This window comes from Astatotilapia calliptera, chromosome 20 (genome assembly GCF_900246225.1).
Source record: "Astatotilapia calliptera chromosome 20, fAstCal1.2, whole genome shotgun sequence".
In the NCBI taxonomy this organism is placed as follows: Eukaryota; Metazoa; Chordata; class Actinopteri; order Cichliformes; family Cichlidae; genus Astatotilapia; species Astatotilapia calliptera.
In genome coordinates, this window is record NC_039321.1 from 12,732,451 (window position 1) to 12,752,378 (window position 19,928).

The 19,928-nt window shown below is 42.8% G+C and overlaps 1 protein-coding gene across 2 annotated transcripts in view; it reads left to right on the plus strand.

Moving 5' to 3' along the window:
- The window catches only part of igsf21b (immunoglobin superfamily, member 21b), a 46,050-nt gene that overhangs the window by 2,506 nt on the left and 23,616 nt on the right, over positions 1-19,928 (plus strand). The window contains exon 2 of one of the 2 annotated variants that reach the window (XM_026154580.1): positions 7,177-7,266. The exons of the other annotated variant lie outside the window; for it this stretch is intronic. Within the exon in view, the coding sequence (XP_026010365.1) occupies positions 7,257-7,266 (10 nt within the window). The 5' untranslated portion in view covers positions 7,177-7,256. The remainder of the gene's footprint in view (positions 1-7,176; positions 7,267-19,928) is intronic. 2 annotated transcript variants of the gene reach the window in all.

Sequence of the window (19,928 nt, forward strand, 5' to 3'; positions counted from 1 at the left end):
ACTAGAATGCGTAGAACTGTACAAGATGGTCCTGATTAAGGCTCTACAGTTGTAGAGCCTTAATCAGGAATTCAGTGCGGATGTGGCATACAACAGCACAGCACAAGTCACCATCAAATGTGGGATCTACCAAGGAGATGCTCTGTTCCCACTGCTGTTCTGCATAGGCCTGAACCGCCTCAGTGAGATCATTGACAAGACTGGCTACAGATGCCTAATATGGACTGGAGTAAACCTTATTCACCTACTCTGCATAAATGACATCAAGCTGTATTCCAGGACACTACATGTCCACCACCACTATTAATCCCTTACATTTAACCAAATTATATGCTATATTTATAAGAATAAAAAAATATATAAGTAGACCTCATGCCCTTCAATGAGGCCAGGAGAGAGCCCATTTTAATAGCTACTACTTACACTTATTACCTGTTATTTCAACAGCAAGAAGTAAAAACCTGATAAGAGATGGAGATGTGTTACAGTTTTTCTCCATTGGTTTGGCTCATTTCTTGAAACAGAAATTACATTCTCAAAATAACATGGACAAACCTCCAAACCTCTTGGCAAATGTTCATAACAGAATGGCATTTCTCATTCATTTTATCAAATGGCAAATACCTTAGTACATGTCTCAATTGTCTCAGTGCATCTTTGCAAATGATTAAGTACACGTAGCCTACAGTTATACAGTTAGCCCACATTTAGCACATTTTCCAAATGAATAGATCTTGTAGATCTAAACTGATTAGTTGATTCTCAGTCTAATGATCATTCTCTCCAAAACATGTCAGCATGATTTCATTGTATAAGTACTCGCATGCACAACTGTCTGTTCAATTGTCAAAATTGGTCAAGAACATAATACCATGAATACCATATATGAATTTCTTTGAATATTTGATAAATTGATGACAGTCGTTGACAGTCAGGTGAAACTAGACTAACGAAGGGGTAGTGTCACACACAGGTGTGTTCCATGATTGTGTGCTGCCAAACACGGATATATAGAGCTTGACCAGAGCCAGTCTGATCTCTGAACAAGGATAGACAAGGCCAAGCAAACGGACAAGAGGAAGTTCTTCCTCAAGGAAGAGGAGGAAGAAGAAGAAGAAGAGGAGGACTGAGAATGCGTGGTGGAGGAATAAGGGGAAGAGGCCGCAAATAATGCCATCACATTGAGACAGATCCGTGATGCCATCCTTCAGGACAATCATATATTCCAGAATATAAACACATTAAGCATCTCCACAATAGACCGGGTTTTGAAGAAGCATCAGATGACAATGAAACAAATCTACAGGGTACCATTTGAGAGGAACTCTGACAGAGTGAAGGAGCTGCGCTACCAGTATATAAATGTAAGTCAGTTACTGGTTGTCTCTCATTATAACCTTACCCGTAATCACAGTAAGCAGTAGTTCACTTATTTGGTTTCAATACCTCCTTTACCTGATTTCAGAATCAGTATTTGCTTCATCTGACTTCAACAATTTCAACAGAAAACTGCAGTTTACTGTATGATACGATTCTCATTATAATCCTTATTTTATTGTCTCCCAATCAAATCTATCTAATACTGTAGGTTTTACTGTAACATCTCAGTAAGTCATCAGTATTTCCCACTCCCCTTTCTATCAAATACCCCTGCAGTACTTCCACATAGGCCTATCACTAGTTTAGAACCACTGGAGTAGTGGCCTGTAGTATATTGAACCTGTGGGGGAGAACATGTCATTGTCTAACTGTAGTATATGACTCTTCTGTATGACTGAGTTTATGTTCTTTACTCTATTTTAGAGAATAATGTCATTGGAAGGACATGAGATCCCTCACATCCTGGTGTTCGTGGATGAAGCTGGCTTCAACCTGGCCAAGGGCCGAAGATGTGGCCGTAATATTATTGGCCACCGGGTCACAGTGGATGTCCCAGGTTTTTTTACATATGTATGAAACTTTCTTTGCGTGTGAATAAAAAAATGGTTATAATTTCCTTGGTAGTGTGAGTGCAATCTGTGATGTCAAACCTTGGAAGCTACTCTTTTCTGTTGTATATTGTTGGTCCTCTGCCATAGTGACAAAACATCTAAACATTTTGTATGGCAGCACTCACACAATGCCAAATGGACGATATATTTTGGGGGCACTGACTATTCAGATTAGAAAGAAATGTAGTTTTGACACATGAGGGAACTGTTTTAGGAGAGATATGAGCTTTTGCAGGTGGACCATGTTGTTGTGATCAACCATCCAGGTTTATTTTTGACAAAAGCACCAAGAATGATGAGAATGTCCGATCTGTGTCGAGAAATGAGCCAAAGCTATTGAGAAGGATCTTTGCCATTTTGGAGACACTGACTGTTTAAATGCGAAAGGGATTTAGATTGAAGCCTGAGTGAACAGTTTTGGAAGAGATATGAGCTTTTGCAGGTGAGCTATAGTGTTGTGCTAAACTGTAAGAGTGTTTTGCCAAATGATCTTAGAGTTTTGAGAATGTAATTTCTGTTTCAAGAAATGAGCCAAACCAATGGAGAAAAACTGTAAAAGAAATTAAATACATATTCAACACATATTCACTTAGTCATGGTCCGATATTCATTTTCAGTCTTGTCCTTTTCCAGATTCTTGGAATTTTTTGATGATACTTTCTGATAAAAGTCGTCACAATTTTATATTTAGGAATATCAATCTATTTTCTTCTGCTTATCCAATTCAGGGTGTTCTAAAACATTACTGTGAAATTGTTCCACAATTTGTAGAAATAGTTCTTTGCAGATTGGTGCACCTCTGCTCATCTTTACTTTTTAAAAGCGCTTCCTTTCCAATGCACTCTTTTTTATACCTAATCATGTTACTGATCTTTTGACAGTCAACCCAATTAGTTGCAAAATGTTCCTCCAGGTGTTACATTTCCAGCCTTTCTTGCCCTCTCCCAGCTTTTTTGTGATGAGTTATTGCCATCAAATCAAACTACAACTATTACTATTACTACAACAACAACAATTTTTCTTAAAATGATACACTATCACACTTTAAACCTTTGACAGGTTTTCTATGTTCCATTGTGAATAAAAGATTGGATAATGAGGTTTGTAAATCAGTGTTGTATGATATTAAATGAATGATACTTAGAATGAAACTGCAAGACAGAAGACAACCAGTCCCAATTAAAATCTTCAACCAATAAAATTTCATTGGTTATTAATGGAGGTAAAATGGCTTACAAGGTACATTTCCAAATAAAGGAACACAGAGAAATAATTAAATGTGTCCATCACAGTGATATGGCCATGGTATTTGCTCTGGAAGGAACTGAACAGCTATTCGAGAAGATGAAAGATATTTCATACACCAGTTCTCTTTTTGTGAGGATTTTGGGCTCAGGTTAAGCAGCTAGATAACAGACGTGATGGTTTTAAATAAAGATCTGAGCTCTGTGAGCAAAGAAGGGCATTAATGTGAGGTGAGTCTCATTATTTTCCATTTTAAAGCAGCTTTTGTTTTGTCTCATTAAAGTTCACCATTCCTAATGTCTAGAGAAGCAACATGAATTGCAGATTTGTAGTTGTGTTTTTTCAGTTTGGTGTTCATGTGTTTGGATGTTGGAGTCTATTTTCTGACAGGAGGGCAGACTGTCTTGCATCCTATAATGGGAGAATAGAGGGGCTTGTCCTAACTTTATCCCCCAGCAAACACAAGACATGGTCTATGTCTATGTCATGAACTTAGTTTTACAATTCACACACACTGTCCTGACAGGGAAGAATCATATCACTTCTCTATATCTCATTTGACTAACATTAATCTCATTACAAAATATGTTCTCTCTGGCTTTTTTGTTGTCTGTTTTGTTTAGGGTTTTTTTTTTTTGACATTTCAGTATTATTATTCTTTTATGTGTTAATCTCTTTGCCACATTGCGTGTGTGTGTGTGTGTGTGTGTGTGTGTGTGTGTGTGTGTGTGTGTTGGGGGAGACAGAGTTTGGCAAATGGCTGGCTCTGTGGATAAAAAGCTGCAGGGAGGATTAAAAGAGAAAACATGGGGAAAAATAATCTGAGGCAGGATGACATCATGCAGCACAGATCAGCCTCATGAAGGTGAGCCTCACTGTAATGGCAGAGGACATGATGAGTGGTCTTCAGTTCAATTCAAGCTGCCCTCGAATTGAACTGAATGTTAAATTCAAGTAAATACTATTATTTATTATATTATGCAGTGCTAAATCACTACAGTGATTTCCTCAATGTGCTTTATATTGTAAATTAAAAACCCTACAATAATACAGACAAAACAGAGAAAACAAGAACAAATCAATCAGACGAGGGACAGTGGGAGAACTCTTACAGGGAACAAACCTTCAGCAGAAGCAGCCTGCGGGAGGCACAGCAACAGGGAAAGAGAAAGAAAACGGAAAGAGAAGCTGGGAAGGGAGTTAACAGAAGGAGAGGAAAAAAATAGAGGAGAAACAATAGACTGAAAATCTGCTTGATCACCTGCTGAAAAGAAAACAACACAGTAAGGAAACCACAGCAAGAACCAACATAAGCATAAGCAACAGTAAATAATAAATATTCAGTGTTACTGAGCAGCATACAGTATTAATAGTGCATGATATGCTTAGATGTAGCAGCCAACCAAGATACTGTCTGTCTCTGAGTACCTGTTTGCACACCTTTGTGCACATCTGTGTTGTGAGCGCGCTTTTATTCATTAGGTTTCTCCATGTAAGTGTCTAACAGTGGGGGGCCAAAGCCCTCCCCCCAGGACATGAAGCAGGCATGGCAGATAGATCGATATAAATATATATGATCCCCAGAACATGAGAGCACAAGGAGGAATCGCACCACCCACCTAGAAAAGAGCTGGGAGGTTACCCAGTAGCCACAGTGCAGAAGCCACAGAGGGCAGCTGCGACAAGCCCGCAGGCTCCGCTGCCACTCAATCCAAGCCCACCGCAGAGGAGAAACAGCCAGCCCAACAATTAGTCAACTCCCAGACTACATAAGACAATAGACACCCAGGTTGAGTTTATCCTCCACGTCTGTCAGATCCCCTGCCCTCCACATCTTTACGAGCAGAGACCACATGCAAAGGATGGTAACAACCTCTTGCCAGCTAAATAGCTCCCCCCAGTTCCACTGATGCACTAGAGGCCTCCTGCCCCTAGGCAGGGCCCCCGTGCATGCACCCACTCACAATCCTGTCGACACACTAATCAGGACCCAGGCCCAACCAGAACCCCAGCCTAGAGGCAGAGCACCCCCAGAACTCCAAGTCCATAAGCCTGCCCCAGACCCGCCTAGGAGCAGCATGGCTACTGGTAGATTAATATGATCTATCAGACGGTCTCTATATTGGTTAGAATTATCATTATTTTAATTTTTCCAGTTCATGAGGACGGTCTTCTTGGCAAGCATAGGGCAGTGAGAGCCTTGTGGGCTGTATTCATCTCTGTAGTGACATCATCTAAGTCGACCAACAAGCAAACTGAAGTGGAGACTGGAATGTTACATTTCAAACACTTTGATAAGTCTTCACATATCCAGCACCAGAACCTCTGAACAGGTGGACAGAACCCAAGAGCTTGGACAAAACTGCAAGGTGTTTTCCCTTGACAGTGTGAGCAGTCCTTAGAAGACATAAAACCCATACTGAACATCCATTGACCTGTATACTGTACATTATGTAGTATTTTGCATTGTATTAACTGTAGACTGAGATTTCTAATCAATTTCAAGTCTAAGGAGCCTGGAAAGAAAAACATCTGGACTTCTTTAAGTTGCTTGAAGATGTTTCACGTCTCATCCGAGAAGCTTCTTCAGTTCTAGGGTCATATGATGATCATTTGACCCTTCCAAGGGCCCAAAGGCTCATCCTGTCACTAGCAGCAGTAAGCTCTACTGCTGCTGCTGCTGTTGTGGCCCACAAGCCACAATACTCACTTAAGCAGCTACTCTCCCCACTGCTTCCACATCACAGCCCAGACAATCTCGCAGTGGGACCTTTCTATCACCCAAAACACATTGTAGAGCCACAGAAACACCACCCCACATCATACAATTCTTCCCCAGCATATATAACCTCAGAGAGGGGATTGCTGACTGGGTCCAGATGCCAAACGAGGCCAATGAACAGCAGGTGCGTCCTGGAGAGAGGGCAGATTGAAAGCAAGAGAGAGGGGTGGGAGGAGCAAGAGAGGAGGAGGCAAAGAGAGAACACCACACCCACACAAGGGCAATTTCAAGAGGAGGCCTTGCTAGGGCTGTAACAAGCATTAATTAATGGCAGGACTTCTTTGAGCAGTTTTGTAGGAATGGGGTCTAAAAGACACGTTGATAGTTTGGAGGAAGTAATTGTTGAAGTTAACTCAGCTGCAGAGAAAGATTCTAAATGAATATCACTGGTACTTAAAGTATCTGTAGATAATGTTATGTCTGTGAGATGATTATGAGTAATTTTTTCTGTAATGGTTAAAATTTCATTTGTGAAGAAATTGATTAACTGATTGCTAGTTAACGTTAAAGGAATAGTTGGGTCAACAGAGCTCTGACTTTTTGTCAGCCTGGCTACAGTGCTGAAGAGAAACCTAGGGTTGTTCTTATTTTCTTCAGTTTTCTTCTGTTTTAGCTTTACGGTGGGCAGCAAACTATTTTCCAGCCAGGGTAAAGAATGATGTTCCAAATTAATGAGCCATTTCCTCCCTAGCTTACATGTTATCTGCTTTAAGGTGCGCTCATTTAAATAAACACTTAAGTGAGCATCGAGGGAAACAGGCAAATCCTTTGTGGCTAATTATTTTTGGCTAAATTCATTATTAATATTCTGCAATAACACTCCCCGAAATGTCTTTTCAATAAAGATGGCGTCAGTGTGCACAGCAAGCTGGGTTCTATCTGCAGGATGTTGTTATTTTTCTTTTTTCATATTGCCCTGATGGCTCTGCTCCACTCATCTATGAAAGCCAAACACTTTGAGCTTTTAGCCAGTTAAACTGCCAACATTTGATCTGAGAAATCAGCCAGGAAGCCTTCCTCCACTACTGGCGGACATACTTGATTGACTATGCTGCCTACCATTCACTTTTCCTCCTTGGAAGCACTAAAAAAGATGAGTCATGTAAGTATCCAGATGTCATCGCTGGATAAATCCTTTTTGTCTTCCTGTTCCTTCAGACCTGCCAGCGAAGCCTCCAGTGGCAGTGGTTGTCGTCCTACAGAAGTGGCCCAAATTATAGACACCTTCGCCTTCTGAGATGCACTTCGGTTAGCACCAGTTTAATCATGTTTTGGATAGCGCTGTTATACACTGGCCGTGATTTATGAAAGCATTTGTTGGCCCAACTTGGCAGAAAGTTTCTGTTGGCGCAACTTGGGCCAACAGAAACTTGGCTTCAACCCGGTGAAATGGTAAATGGCCTGCATTTGTATAGCGCTTTTCTAGTCCCTAAGGACCCCAAAGCGCTTTACACTACATTCAGTCATTCACCCATTCACACACACATTCACACACTGGTAGCCACAGCTGCCCTGGGGCACACTGACAGAGGCGAGGCTGCCGGACACTGGTGCCACCAGGCCCTCTGACCACCACCAGTAGGCAAACATGGGGTTAGTATCTTGCCCAGGGATATTTGGCATGCAGCCAGGAGGGATCGAACCACCGACCTTCTGATTAGTGGATGACCTGCGCTGCCACCTGAGCTACAGCCACCCACAAAGGAGTTCTTGCTTGGAATTTCTTCCCCCCCAATGTTCATTTCTCAGCTCTCCCCGGACCACTGGTAAAGGTAGAGGGCTAGCTTCTGTATTTAAATCCAAAATTCACTGTCGACAACTGTTACCCGTTTTCTACCCCAGCTTTAAAGTGCAGCTTCTGGAACTGAACTCCTTCAATTGTCTACACTGTGGTGTATGGTCCACTGAAATGGGTTAAGGATTTTTGTGTTAATTCTTTTGACTTACTTGTGCTAGGTTATGATCATGTTTTAATTGTTGATTATTTTAACATATATGTTTTTTCTGAGACTGGACCACTAGTAAAGGAACCTTATCAACTCTTATTTTCACTCAGTGGGTGAGTGATCCAACTCATGGAAATGGTCACACACTTGATCTGGTGCTGTCATGTAATGAACTTTTGTATATAAATAAATAAATACAATTTTATTTATATAGCACTTTTCTAGACAGAATCACAAAGTGCTGCACATAAGATAACAAATAATAAAAGGGTAAAACAGACAAAATAAAACAGGCAAAAAATTAACCAAAAACAGTTTTAAAAAGGTGAGTTTTGAGTTGTTTTTTAAAAACAACTACCGAGTCCACAATTCTTAATGTATGAGGGAGAGAGTTCCACAATCTTGGAGTCACAGTGGCAAAAGCTCTGTCACCCTTTGTTCTCATCTTAGTCTGTTTTATAGCAAGTAAGCCCCGATCAGATGACCTCAGGGACCTGCTGGGGACATAGGGCTGTAGCAGGTCGGAGATGTAGGATGGTTCCAGCCTATGCAAGGCTCTAAATGTCAAGACCAGGATCTTAAAATGTACTCTAAATTCAACAGGAAGCCAGTGTAGCTGAAATAGCAATGGTGTCACATGTGAATACCTGGAGAATTTTGTCAACAGCCTAGCTGCAGCATTTAGCACAACCTGCAGACAATCCAGAGAACCTTTGCTTAGACACATAAACAAAGAGTTGCAATAGTCCAAGCGTGAGGAAATCAATGCAAGTATAGCTATCTCTGTCACAGTTTGGCATGGCAGACTGTGGGGATGTGGGGAAGGAGGACTCAGGCGCGGTGCTCTGTGTATAAACAGTGCGTTTATTTACAGTGTGTGGAAACAATAACAGTAAATCCCCGTGCTCTCCCGTGTCATGTTCTCCACTCTCGTGTGTCCACACACACCCTGTGCCTGCTGCCCTCCGATGTTCCTCCTGAGGGGAAAATAACAGAGGCAGCCATCAAGACACTTAATTCCAGTAAGCATACACTCACAGACTTAACTAAGCAGAAGACTAACATGAAATCTCAAGGAATGATCCCACGTCAGTGGGAGCTCCAAGACTCTCCTAAGTAACTCCCCTGACGAGCCCTGATCAGCGGCAGCTGTGTAGCTTCGGGTGTGGCCAGTCCCCTAGCAGGGCCACACCCACCAGGCCTGAAGGCACCTGTAAACCAGTGTACATACACACCTGCACCCATACACACACACACACACACACACACACACCTACAAGCATGGAAAAGAGCAGCAGCAACACCAAAAATACATATAATATCATTAGTCCATGACTGCCCAGGGATCCTGGGTCGCTCAGACCCAGGACCCTGACAATCTCCAGTTTAGGGCGAGATAAAATAGGGCTGAACTTAGCCACATTTCTTAAATGATAAAAACAAGACCGAACCAGAGATTTCACATGCCCATCCAATGTGAGAGTCGCGTCAAAAGTGACACCTAAAAGTGACACCTGATAGAGGATTTAACATACACAGAAAGAGGACCAAGGGTTTTCACTATCTGGGATACAAATCTGTCCGGAGCATATATGAGGCCTTCAGTTTTCCCATCGTTGAGTTGGAGGAAATTTGCAGCCATCCAACGTTTGATGGAATCTAAGCAGTCATTTAGAAGCTGAAGCTTAGATAAATCCTGGAGCTTAAAAGAAATGTACAACTGAATATCATCAGCATAACAGTGATAAGAAATGTCCTAAAAGAGCCCATTATATGCTGGAGGGGGAGAAGATATATTAAGAACAATAAAGGCCCCAAAACCGAACCCTGAGGGACACCACAAGTAAGGGAGGTAGAGGATGACCTAAAATCAGAGACCACCACAGAAAAAGATTGGTTATGTAGATTAGAGATGGACCGATCCGATATTACGTATCGGTATCGGTCTGATACTGACGTAAATTACTGGATCGGATATCGGAGAGAAATAAAAAATGTAATCAGATCCATTAAATATCAAAAAAGCACCTCACAAAACTTGCGACACGGTGTAACTCGGCTCATAACCGTAGCACGTCGGAGCAGTATGCATCATGTGATAGAGCGGCTGTGTGTATTTATAGCCTCGCTACCAAACCAGCATTTCATCTCCGAGGAAGTGATCCCAGAGAGAAGTAAAGCAAGTGTGTAAGTTCATCTCTGAATGTTTGTAAAGCATTCCATCGTTAAGTTTAACAACCGATATATGGAGCGACTGCCTCTTCTCTCCCCCTCCCTCTCCTGCTGCTTCTTCAATCATGAAACTGATCAATGATCAGCTGATCGGCTTTTCTGTTGCGAGTCCGTGTCTCTTGTTTGTTTTTGGCCCACTTTGCACCAGAAAGAGGAAACCAGTGGCTGAATAACAGCAGCACGTTTAACCTCGATAAGCTGTTGTTAGAATTTATTTAATATTACTTTCTACACCAGGATCCTTTTCTACGCAGCTAACGGCTGGTAACTGTGCAGGGGCGGATCTAGCAAAGTTTAGCCAGGGGGGAGGATAGGGCATTAACAGGGAAAAGGGGGGCACAAAGACATACTTTTCTTTCTTATTCTCATTTAAAATGTCTAGCTTTTAATAAATAATTATCTGAATCTTACACCCAAAGTTTTAATCTGACATAAAATATATAGAAGTCCATTACTGTATATAGTAACTATTAAGTCTAATATACCCTAGTAAACTATAGTACTTTTTCCTTTGGGAAGATACCATCTGTGCAGTCTACAGTTCTGTTGAAGAAAGATGTTGAATGTATTTAATTATTCTTGAAAAATAATTTATTTCTGTGCATTTTTTTTCCAACCTGCATCAAATTAAAGTTGATTACGTCGATTAAGAATCATGAGGTGGAGGGTGGGTGGTTCCCTATTTTTTTTTTTGCTTGCTATTAGTTAGGTTGTTTAATATTTCTGCTAAGTACTCTTTAAAATACCAGAATAGGGAGAATGGTGCAGGTTTAAGTTTATTAGATTGATCAGTATTGCTGAACTATGAACTATTTTGGGTGCAGTGTATTTTTTACATACAGGTATAACAGAATAGCTTTAGTGTTGTTGTTTATTTAAACTTGACTATGAACTTATACAAAATGCAGCAAGATATAAAAAAAAAAACAGTGTTATTGATTTAAAAAAAACACTGTATCGGATTCATATCGGTATCGGCAGCTATCCAAATTTATGATATCGGTATCGGACATAAAAAAGTGGTATCGTGCCATCTCTAATGTAGATATGAGGAGAACCACTCCAAGGCAGTACCAGATACACCAACCCAATGTTTAAGCCTTTCAAGGAGGATGTGGTGGTCAACAGTGTCAAAAGCTGATGTTAGGTCCAACATAAGTAGGACCAAACATTTTCCTGCATCATTACTCATCAAAATGTCACTTGAGACCCTAAGAAGGGCTGATTCTGTGGAGTGAGCTCTGCGAAAGCCGGACTGAAACTTATCGCAAATGCTATGTTTGTCCAGAGCCGCTATAAGTTGCTTAGCCACAACCTTTTCTAGAAGCTTAGCAATTAACGGTAATTTAGAGATAGGTCTGTAGCTGCTCCAAAGAGAGGGGGTCTAACTGAGGTTTTTTTAAAAGTGAGAGAATAGTAGAATTTTTTAAAATAAACCAGAACTATACCAGACACCAGTTCAGGGTTGATTAGAGTGAGCACAGATGGACCAATAACCTGGAAGACATTTTTTCATTATGATGCAGGTACAATGCCAAGTGGACAAGAGGATGCTTTCACTGAATTCACTAGTTTTGCTAGCTCAGGTAGTGAAACAGGAGAGAAAGTGTCCAAAATGACAGGGTGTGATGAGGTGGAGATAGACATAACAGGTGCTGAATGAGAAAAGTTCATTCTTACATTCTTCATCTTTGCAAGCATAAAAGAAAGAAAACGGGGCCGCGGGAAGAGCAGGAGTAACAAAGCCACTAATGGTGTTAAATAGCACCTTAGGATTACCTCTGCTATTTGCAACCAAGTGTAAGAAATAGGCAGCCCTCGCACCTCTGATAGCATTATTAAAAGAAGCTAAAAGGTCCTTTAGGTAGAGGAGATGAACATTTAGGTGAGTTTTCCTCCACCTGGGTTCCACTTTGCGACAATCACATTTTAGACAAATACTGTATTACTAAAGTCAAATCATGTAGAAAAAGTTTAAGCAACTTCAGACCATTTTGGATGTTGATTGTGTTTGTGAAGTGGTCTGGTTTTAAATCCCATGACAGTACTGAGAGTTTTCAATTATCTTTTAACTGTTGACTCAGGATGTTCTGCTGTTTTAGCTCTTATAGAGTTAGCCGCTGCCTTTGACACTGTCCATCACTACATGTTGGTCGGAAAGACACCATTTTATGGTAATTTAAATAATATTTGTGAAAGAGGTCTTTTTCTGTTGCCAGTAGTGAATATTCTTCTTGTTCTGCCCTGTGTGGTATACCACAGGGGCCTGTTTTGGGTTCTGCTCTGTTCTCATTATACATGCTACCTTTGGGATTCATTATCAAGAAATATAATATTTTCTTACACTTTTGTATTGATGACATCCCAGTTTACTTCCCATTGAAATTGGATGTCTCTGTCCCACTGCAGCCTCTTGCTGTCAAAGACTGGTTAACACTCAATTTTCGTATTTATTTTATTATCACCTCTTGATGGGACTACTGCAATTTTCCCTATTTGCGTTGCTGTGTTCCTCTCATAGTCCATGAGTTTGAATAATTCACTACTCAGTCTTTGTTCTCCTCATTTTAGACAATGCATGATCAACCACACAATCTGGAGAGGTCCAGATTTATTGTAAATATCAGAATTATCTAGAAATTAAATGTTGCATTTGAGATTTTAGCATAAACTTTTAGCATAAACCTAAGCATGATATAAACAAACTGATTAAAACTGTTTTACATCCATCTACAGAAAAATTAGCAGCCTGGTAACATGGTGAGAGAAAACTGTACATGAAATGTTAGATTTTAAAAAATACACCAGTAAAAGGTTTTACAGAAGTGTAATTTGTTCTTTTCAGAGTCCAGGGCACTGGCTCTGCCCAGGCAGTGACAGCAGGGTGCAGTCCTCAGCTGGCCGAATGAGCTCACTCGAGCTTCCAGCAGAGGACTGAGGCAGCTGAGTTAACTCACCCATGCTCTCAGCAGAGAGTGATTGCTGAGACGGCCCAGTAGAGCTCCGAGGTGAAACAGGTTGCGCTGTCTCCAGGGGTCCAGAGTAAGCTGATTCAACACACGAATGGCCTGAGGATAAAAACTCCTCTTGAGCCTCTCTGTTTTTGTTCAGATGGTGCGGAACCTTCTGCCTGATTTCAGAAGCTGGAACAGTTCGTTGCTGGGATGGGACAGGTCCTTCAAAATCTGAGTTGCTCTAGTCCAGTATCTCCTGACGTAAATGTCCTGAAGGGAAGGGAGAGCTGTCCTGCAGCAGTGTTCTGCTATACAGATCACTCTCTGAAGAGCTTTTTTATCCTTGACACAGCTGTTTCCATACAATGATGTGATGTTCTGTGTGAGGATGCTCTCCACAGTGTCTGTATATAAGAGAGACCCTGAACTTCCTCAGTTGTCGGAGGTAATACAGGCGCTGCCTAGCCTTTTTGGTCTGGACCTGAATGTGGGCAGACCATGTCAGGTCTGAGGAGATGTGGACACCGAGATACTGAGGACTGCACACTCTCCACTGGAGCTCTATTAATGATAATGGGCTTGTAGTCTCTTTGCTGACTCCTTCTGAAGTCCACCACCCCCTCCTTGGTCTTGCCGACGCTCAGCTGGAGGTGGTTGTCCCGGCACTACGATGCCAGATTCTTCACTTCATCCATGTAGGCCGCCTCATCGTTGTTGGAGATGGCGTCCAACACCAGCCTTGGGTGACCACACAGACTGAAGTGTAGAGGGAGTAGAGAGGAGAGGACACACTCCTGTGGCGCTCACGTGCTGATGTTGATGCTGTTGGAGATGCAGCTACCCACCCTCACCACCTGAGTACCGCCAGTGAGGAAGTCCAACACCCATAGGGTCAGTGCAACTGGACGGTAGTCATTCAGGCATGAGGGCTGCTTGTTCTTTGGGACAGGGATGATGGTAGATCTCTTGAAGCATGTGGGGACCACAGACTTAGCCAGGGACACGTTGAAAATTGAAGTGAACACACCTGCTAGCTGGTTAGCACAGCACCGCAGCAGAGGGTCGGTGATGCCGTCTGGCCCCGCCGCTTACCTTGTGCTCAGAGCTGAGGAGCCTGAGCTGGCGACAGAACTGGTGACCAGAGATGGGCAGTAACGCGTTCTGATTACTTTTTTCAAGTAACGAGTAAAGTAAGGGATTACTATTGCAAAAACGGTAATTAGATTACCGTTACTTTCCCGTAGGAACGCTGCGTTACTGCGTTACGAAAACTGTGATTTTTTTGCGAGAATGTCTCACAACAGTGACGTAAGCGAGTGCGCCGTTAGTGACAACAGCTGTGTGCAGATCAACAATGGATCACATATCGATTGTGGGAGAGAGTATGAGCGTGCAGCGTTTAAAGCGTGGAAGTACTGACCTTACTTTGAGTTTGATTCCATAAAAAGTGACAAAAACATTAGTGTCCGTTGTGCGTGGGAAGAAAACTTCTTTTGACAGCGAAAAAAAACCCCTAAACTTCCAAGCAAGCACCGAGTGCGCTACCACGTAATGGGAAATTCACAGAGAAACTCGCGGATTCTTCAACTGACCGCGGCACACCTGCACCAGGGTAAACCCCCGCCTACTGCAGTCCTGCTTTACAGGTTAAAATAGAGCAACAGGACCGCTGAGTCTTTGACTTTATTTATTTTCTGCTGTGTTTTACTTGCATCTATTTGAAAGAGTGAGTGTAAACACAAAAAATATTTTATTTTATGTGCTGGAATGTGTAGAAAATAGGTTTAAATGTTAAACTAATTTCTTCAAGTCAGAGAATGGTGCATATAATTAAATTTTTTGCTTGATGCATAAAGTTAAAAGATTAAAACTAATAAAACAAGTTTTAAAAAGGGACCTTTCCATTTGATTACATTTTGTATGATGGATTATGTAGAAAAAGTAGAATTGGGCTGAAAGATCTATCGCTTTATCACCTCTTCAGGTTGTAAATCGTGTTTTTAAAAAGTAACTAAGTAACTAAGTAACTAAGTAATTAATTACTTTTGAAAATAAGTAATCAGTAAAGTAACGGGATTACTTTTTGGGGAAGTAATCAGTAATTAGTTACTGATTACTTTTTTCAAGTAACTTGACCAACACTGCTGGTGACAACACTGGAAACTGAGCTGGTGACCAAAGTGATGGTTGTGGTGGGAGTGGAGCGGGTAGTGGAGTAGATGACTGAGCTGACGGCTGGGCAGCTGACAATAGTAGTGGTGGTTGTAGTGGAAGTTGAGTGGGCTCACCGTCTTTCAAACTGTTTAGTCACAGGACGGCCAGTCTTTAATATTCCACTCACAGGTTAAATACGGAAACTACTCTTGTAGTTTCTAAACTGGGGAAAACTAAGAACTAAACAACAATCCTGAACACGAGGCGACAGCGTGAACATGAAGAAGGATAATCAGGGAGAACTGTCGGAGGAACACAGACGGACCAGTAACAATCAGGAGAAAACACAGGGCTTATATACACACAGGAGCAACCAGGGAATGAGAAACAGGAGGGAGACACAGCTGGGGTTAATTATACATAACGAGACAAGGAGAAGCAAAACTAGACTCACTGCACGTAGGACTGGGAGAATCAAAATAAAACAGGAAACAAGACACAATTCACAAATACGCGGACAACAAACAACAAATGAATAACCAATAATCAGGAAATAGAAATCAAACATAAAACACTGGGAAACACCCAGGACCATGACAAAAAACATCCGAGTTTTTTTCAAACCGCAATCAAGGTCTGAACAGAACTTGAAACTCAGCCTTAAGGCTGATGGACAGTTCTCTGTACAGCACTGCCAAAGCCAACATGAGGAAGCATGTCAAGGAAGGTAGTGTGCTTCTTGGCAGATGACTACCCCCACCAGGTGTGGAGAGACATCCAAGCCCTCTCCAACATCAAAGGCCAGAGCCACCCAGCCCCTGACGGCAGCCTCACACTTGGAGAGGAGCTTAACACCTTCTTTGCCCAGTTTGAGATGACCCCTCTCCCACACCCCTGCCCTCCTTCTCTCCCGCACCAGGCACACACCCCTGTCCCTCCAGGAACATGAGGTTAAGAGGAGACTGAGAGTGGTGAACCCCAGGAGAGCTGCTGGCCCAGACAGCATCCCAGGGGCTGCGAGGACCAACTGGTAGGGGATCATCACCAGGCTGTTCAACCTCTCCCTGACTTATGCCAGGTGGGAACGGTGTCATTCCCATCCCCACAAACCTGGAATAGACAGCCTTAATGACTACAAACCTATAACCCTCACATCTGTAGTCATGAAGTGTTTTGAACAGATAGTGTTTTCGCACCTTAGAGACTGCATACGGCCCTGTCCTGACTCCTACCATTTTGCTTACAAATCAAATCAGAATCAGAATCAGAATCAAAGTACTTTATTGTGATCCCAAGGGGAAATTATGTATTGGGGATATGAATTGGGAGGAGACCTTCACCATCACACTTCAGAGAGCACTGAGCCATCTGGAGAACAGTAAGAGTTATGTGAGGATGCTCTTTGTGGACTACAGCTCAGCATTCAACACTACAATCCCAGACATCCTTGCCACCAAAGTGGACCACCTTCAGATGTCAAGTATGCCGATGACACCACCATAAGCTGCTGCTGGCCTTCTACTGTGAGGAGTGGTAGAAGTGGAGCAGCTCTCCTACTGCCTGGGTATTTGAAATGCAGAGGCCACGACTGACAACAGGAAGGCTGCACAAAGGGTAAATAACACTGCCCAAAAAATCATTGGCTCCCCTCTGCCATCCCTGGAGGCCATCACCAGCACCTCCTGTTTCAGGAAAACCAGGGCCATCACAGGTAACCCCTTGCATACTGCCCACTACCTGTTTCACCTGTTTGGCCTGGTTCTCCTGGAATTTCTTCCTGTTAAAAGCGAGTTTTTTCTTCCCACTGTCATTAATTTTATCTTGTGCTTTTGTTTTATTGTCCTTCATTGTGTCATTGTTCTATTATGTGTTTTATCCTATTGTACAGTGTCCTTGGGTGTCTTGAAAGGCGCTTTATAAATAAAATTTATTATTATTATATGATTTTTGGGGTTTTCTCTTCTTTCTCTTTCTCTTCTTTCTTCTTAATTTTCTATCTGTGTACTCTTTTCAATGAACTCTCACTTCTTCCAATTTTCTTTTCAGCAGAAAAGAAAAATAACCAGCTGTTCTCCACAGAACCAGCAAAGGTGTACTCTCAGTGGCAAGGGAACAATAAGAGAACAGCACCACCAAGGCTGGAGACGGAGCAATACTGGAAGAGCATATGGGAGAAGGACGCAACCCATAACGGCAATGCTCAGTGACTAGTGGATCTGAGGGCAGACCATAGCAACCTCCATGAACAGGGTCCAGTAACCATCATGGTGGCAGACATCCAAGCAAGGGTCTCTAGTATGAAGAGTTGGACAGCACCAGGCCCCGACATGGTTCACGCCTACTGGCTGACTGCACTCCACGAGCGTCTGGCAGCACAAATGAACCAGCTGCTAGTGGACGAGAGACACCTGGAATGGCTAACCGAAGGTCGGACGCTCCTGATCCCCAAGGACCCCAAGAAGGGACCGGTCCCATCCAACTACCGACCAGTAACCTGCCTCAGTACTACATGGAAGCTCCTGTCAGGCATCATATCGGCTAAGATGAAAAGGCACATGGGTCAATACATGAGCGGGGCACAGAAAGGGATTGGCAAGAATACCAGAGGTGCAAAACACCAGCTACTGGTAGACAGAACAGTCAGCCGAGACTGCAAGACCAGGCTGACCAACCAGTGCACTGCCTGGATTGATTACAAGAAGGCCTATGACTCAATGCCCCACAGCTGGATACTGGAATGCCTAGAATTGTACAAGATCAACAGGACCCTAAGAGCCTTCATCAGGAATTCAATGGGGATGTGACGTACAACACTAGAGGCCAACTCCAAGCCCATAGCACAAGTCACCATCAAGTGTGGGATCTACCAAGGAGATGCTCTGTCCCCACTGCTGTTCTGCATAGGCCTGAACCCCCTCAGTGAGATCATTGACAAGACTGGCTACAGATACCGACTACGGAACGGAGCAGTTGTCAGCCACCTCCTGTACATGGATGACATCAAGCTGTATGCCAAGAGTGAACGAGACATCGATTCACTGATCCACACTACGCAATGACATCGGGATGTCATTCGGGCTGGAGAAGTGTAGTCGGATGATAACAAAGAGAGGGAAGGTAGTCAGAACTGAGGGGATCGAGCTACCAGAAGGCAACATTGCAGACATAGAGGACAGTTACAAGAACTTGGGGTTCCTGCAGGCGAATGGGAACCATGAAGAGGCAGCTAGGAAAGCTGGCTTTCCTGGAAGATGGCCCCAACTGACCGAGTGCTCGGTGAATACCTCAGGCAGCAGAAACCCAAGAAAGAGGAGGGATACAAGGAACCATGATGGAAGGACAGGCCCCTGCATGGTATGTACCACCGGCAGATAGAGGAGGTGGCTGATATCCAGAAATCCTACCAGTGGCTGGACAAAGCTGGACTGAAAGACAGCACAGAGGCACTAATCATGGCAGCACAAGATGCTAGCAGGCAGGGCATACATGGAACGCAATAACCAAGTGGCCGGCATAGTATACAGAAACATCTGTGCCGAATATTGCCTGAAAGTTCCAAGGTCAAAATGGGAGACACCCCCAAGGGTGGTGGAGAATGACCGAGCTAAGATCCTGTGGGACTTCCAGATACAGACGGACTCTGTATCAAAGTGCAAAGCCTCACAGATGATGTGCAGCAGTGGGTCCCTCAGTCTGTCCTCACTCTGGACACTTGCAGTTGTCACACATGGAAATCAAATGTGTGATAAGCTGCAGGATTCAAACACAAGTGTAACTTATAAACACATGTTCATACTTTTATTCCACAATCAGAGAGAAAGAAAGAGAGAAAGAATGCAGGACAGACAGACAGGTGACAGTCTCAGGTGTATACACTGCTACAAAACAGCACAAGAGAAGGAGGATTTAGTGTTTGTGTTATTACGAGTGCTAAACAAGAAGAGTTTCCAGATGGTACAGTGGACACATGTGTGACTCCTGTGATCAAAGCATCTTTCTTTCAGCTTAACGAGTGAACCGTCAGCTCGTTCAAACACACGTTAAAATCCGTTTGGCTCGACACCACCGAACAGAGGCAGCAATATAACATAGCTAACATTAACAGTGCAGTGAATCCTGCTTGTGCCGTGATATTCAGGACTACAAACCGAGCAGCATCACTGAGTTTCAGCTTGTTGTGTTTGTGGATATATGACTGACTTTAATTATCCATAAAATCATCACATTCTCTGTAAGATTATGGTCAACTATTGAACGGCGTATATTTTAAAGTAAAGGCTCTAAAACCAAGTTAGTACAAACATCACTAATGTCACATAACTCTGCCGACATGTGGCCAACAGGAATGTCTTCATTATTAAACATTCGCACATAAGTGACATAATATTCAGTACTTTTGACAGTTCACTCTTCGGCCGCTCTGCTTCTGCCGTATTTTGCGGCAAAATTATCCACACCCACCGCCGCGCTATGAATTCTGGGATATATGGGACCACGAAGCGTGCACCGGACGACGCTTGACATTTGGGAAATCGACAGCATATTTGGAGTATGCATTTGAAGTACCCTTCGGATTGGGACAGCCGTCATTGCGTCGCGGTGACGTAATAATTCAATTCAATTC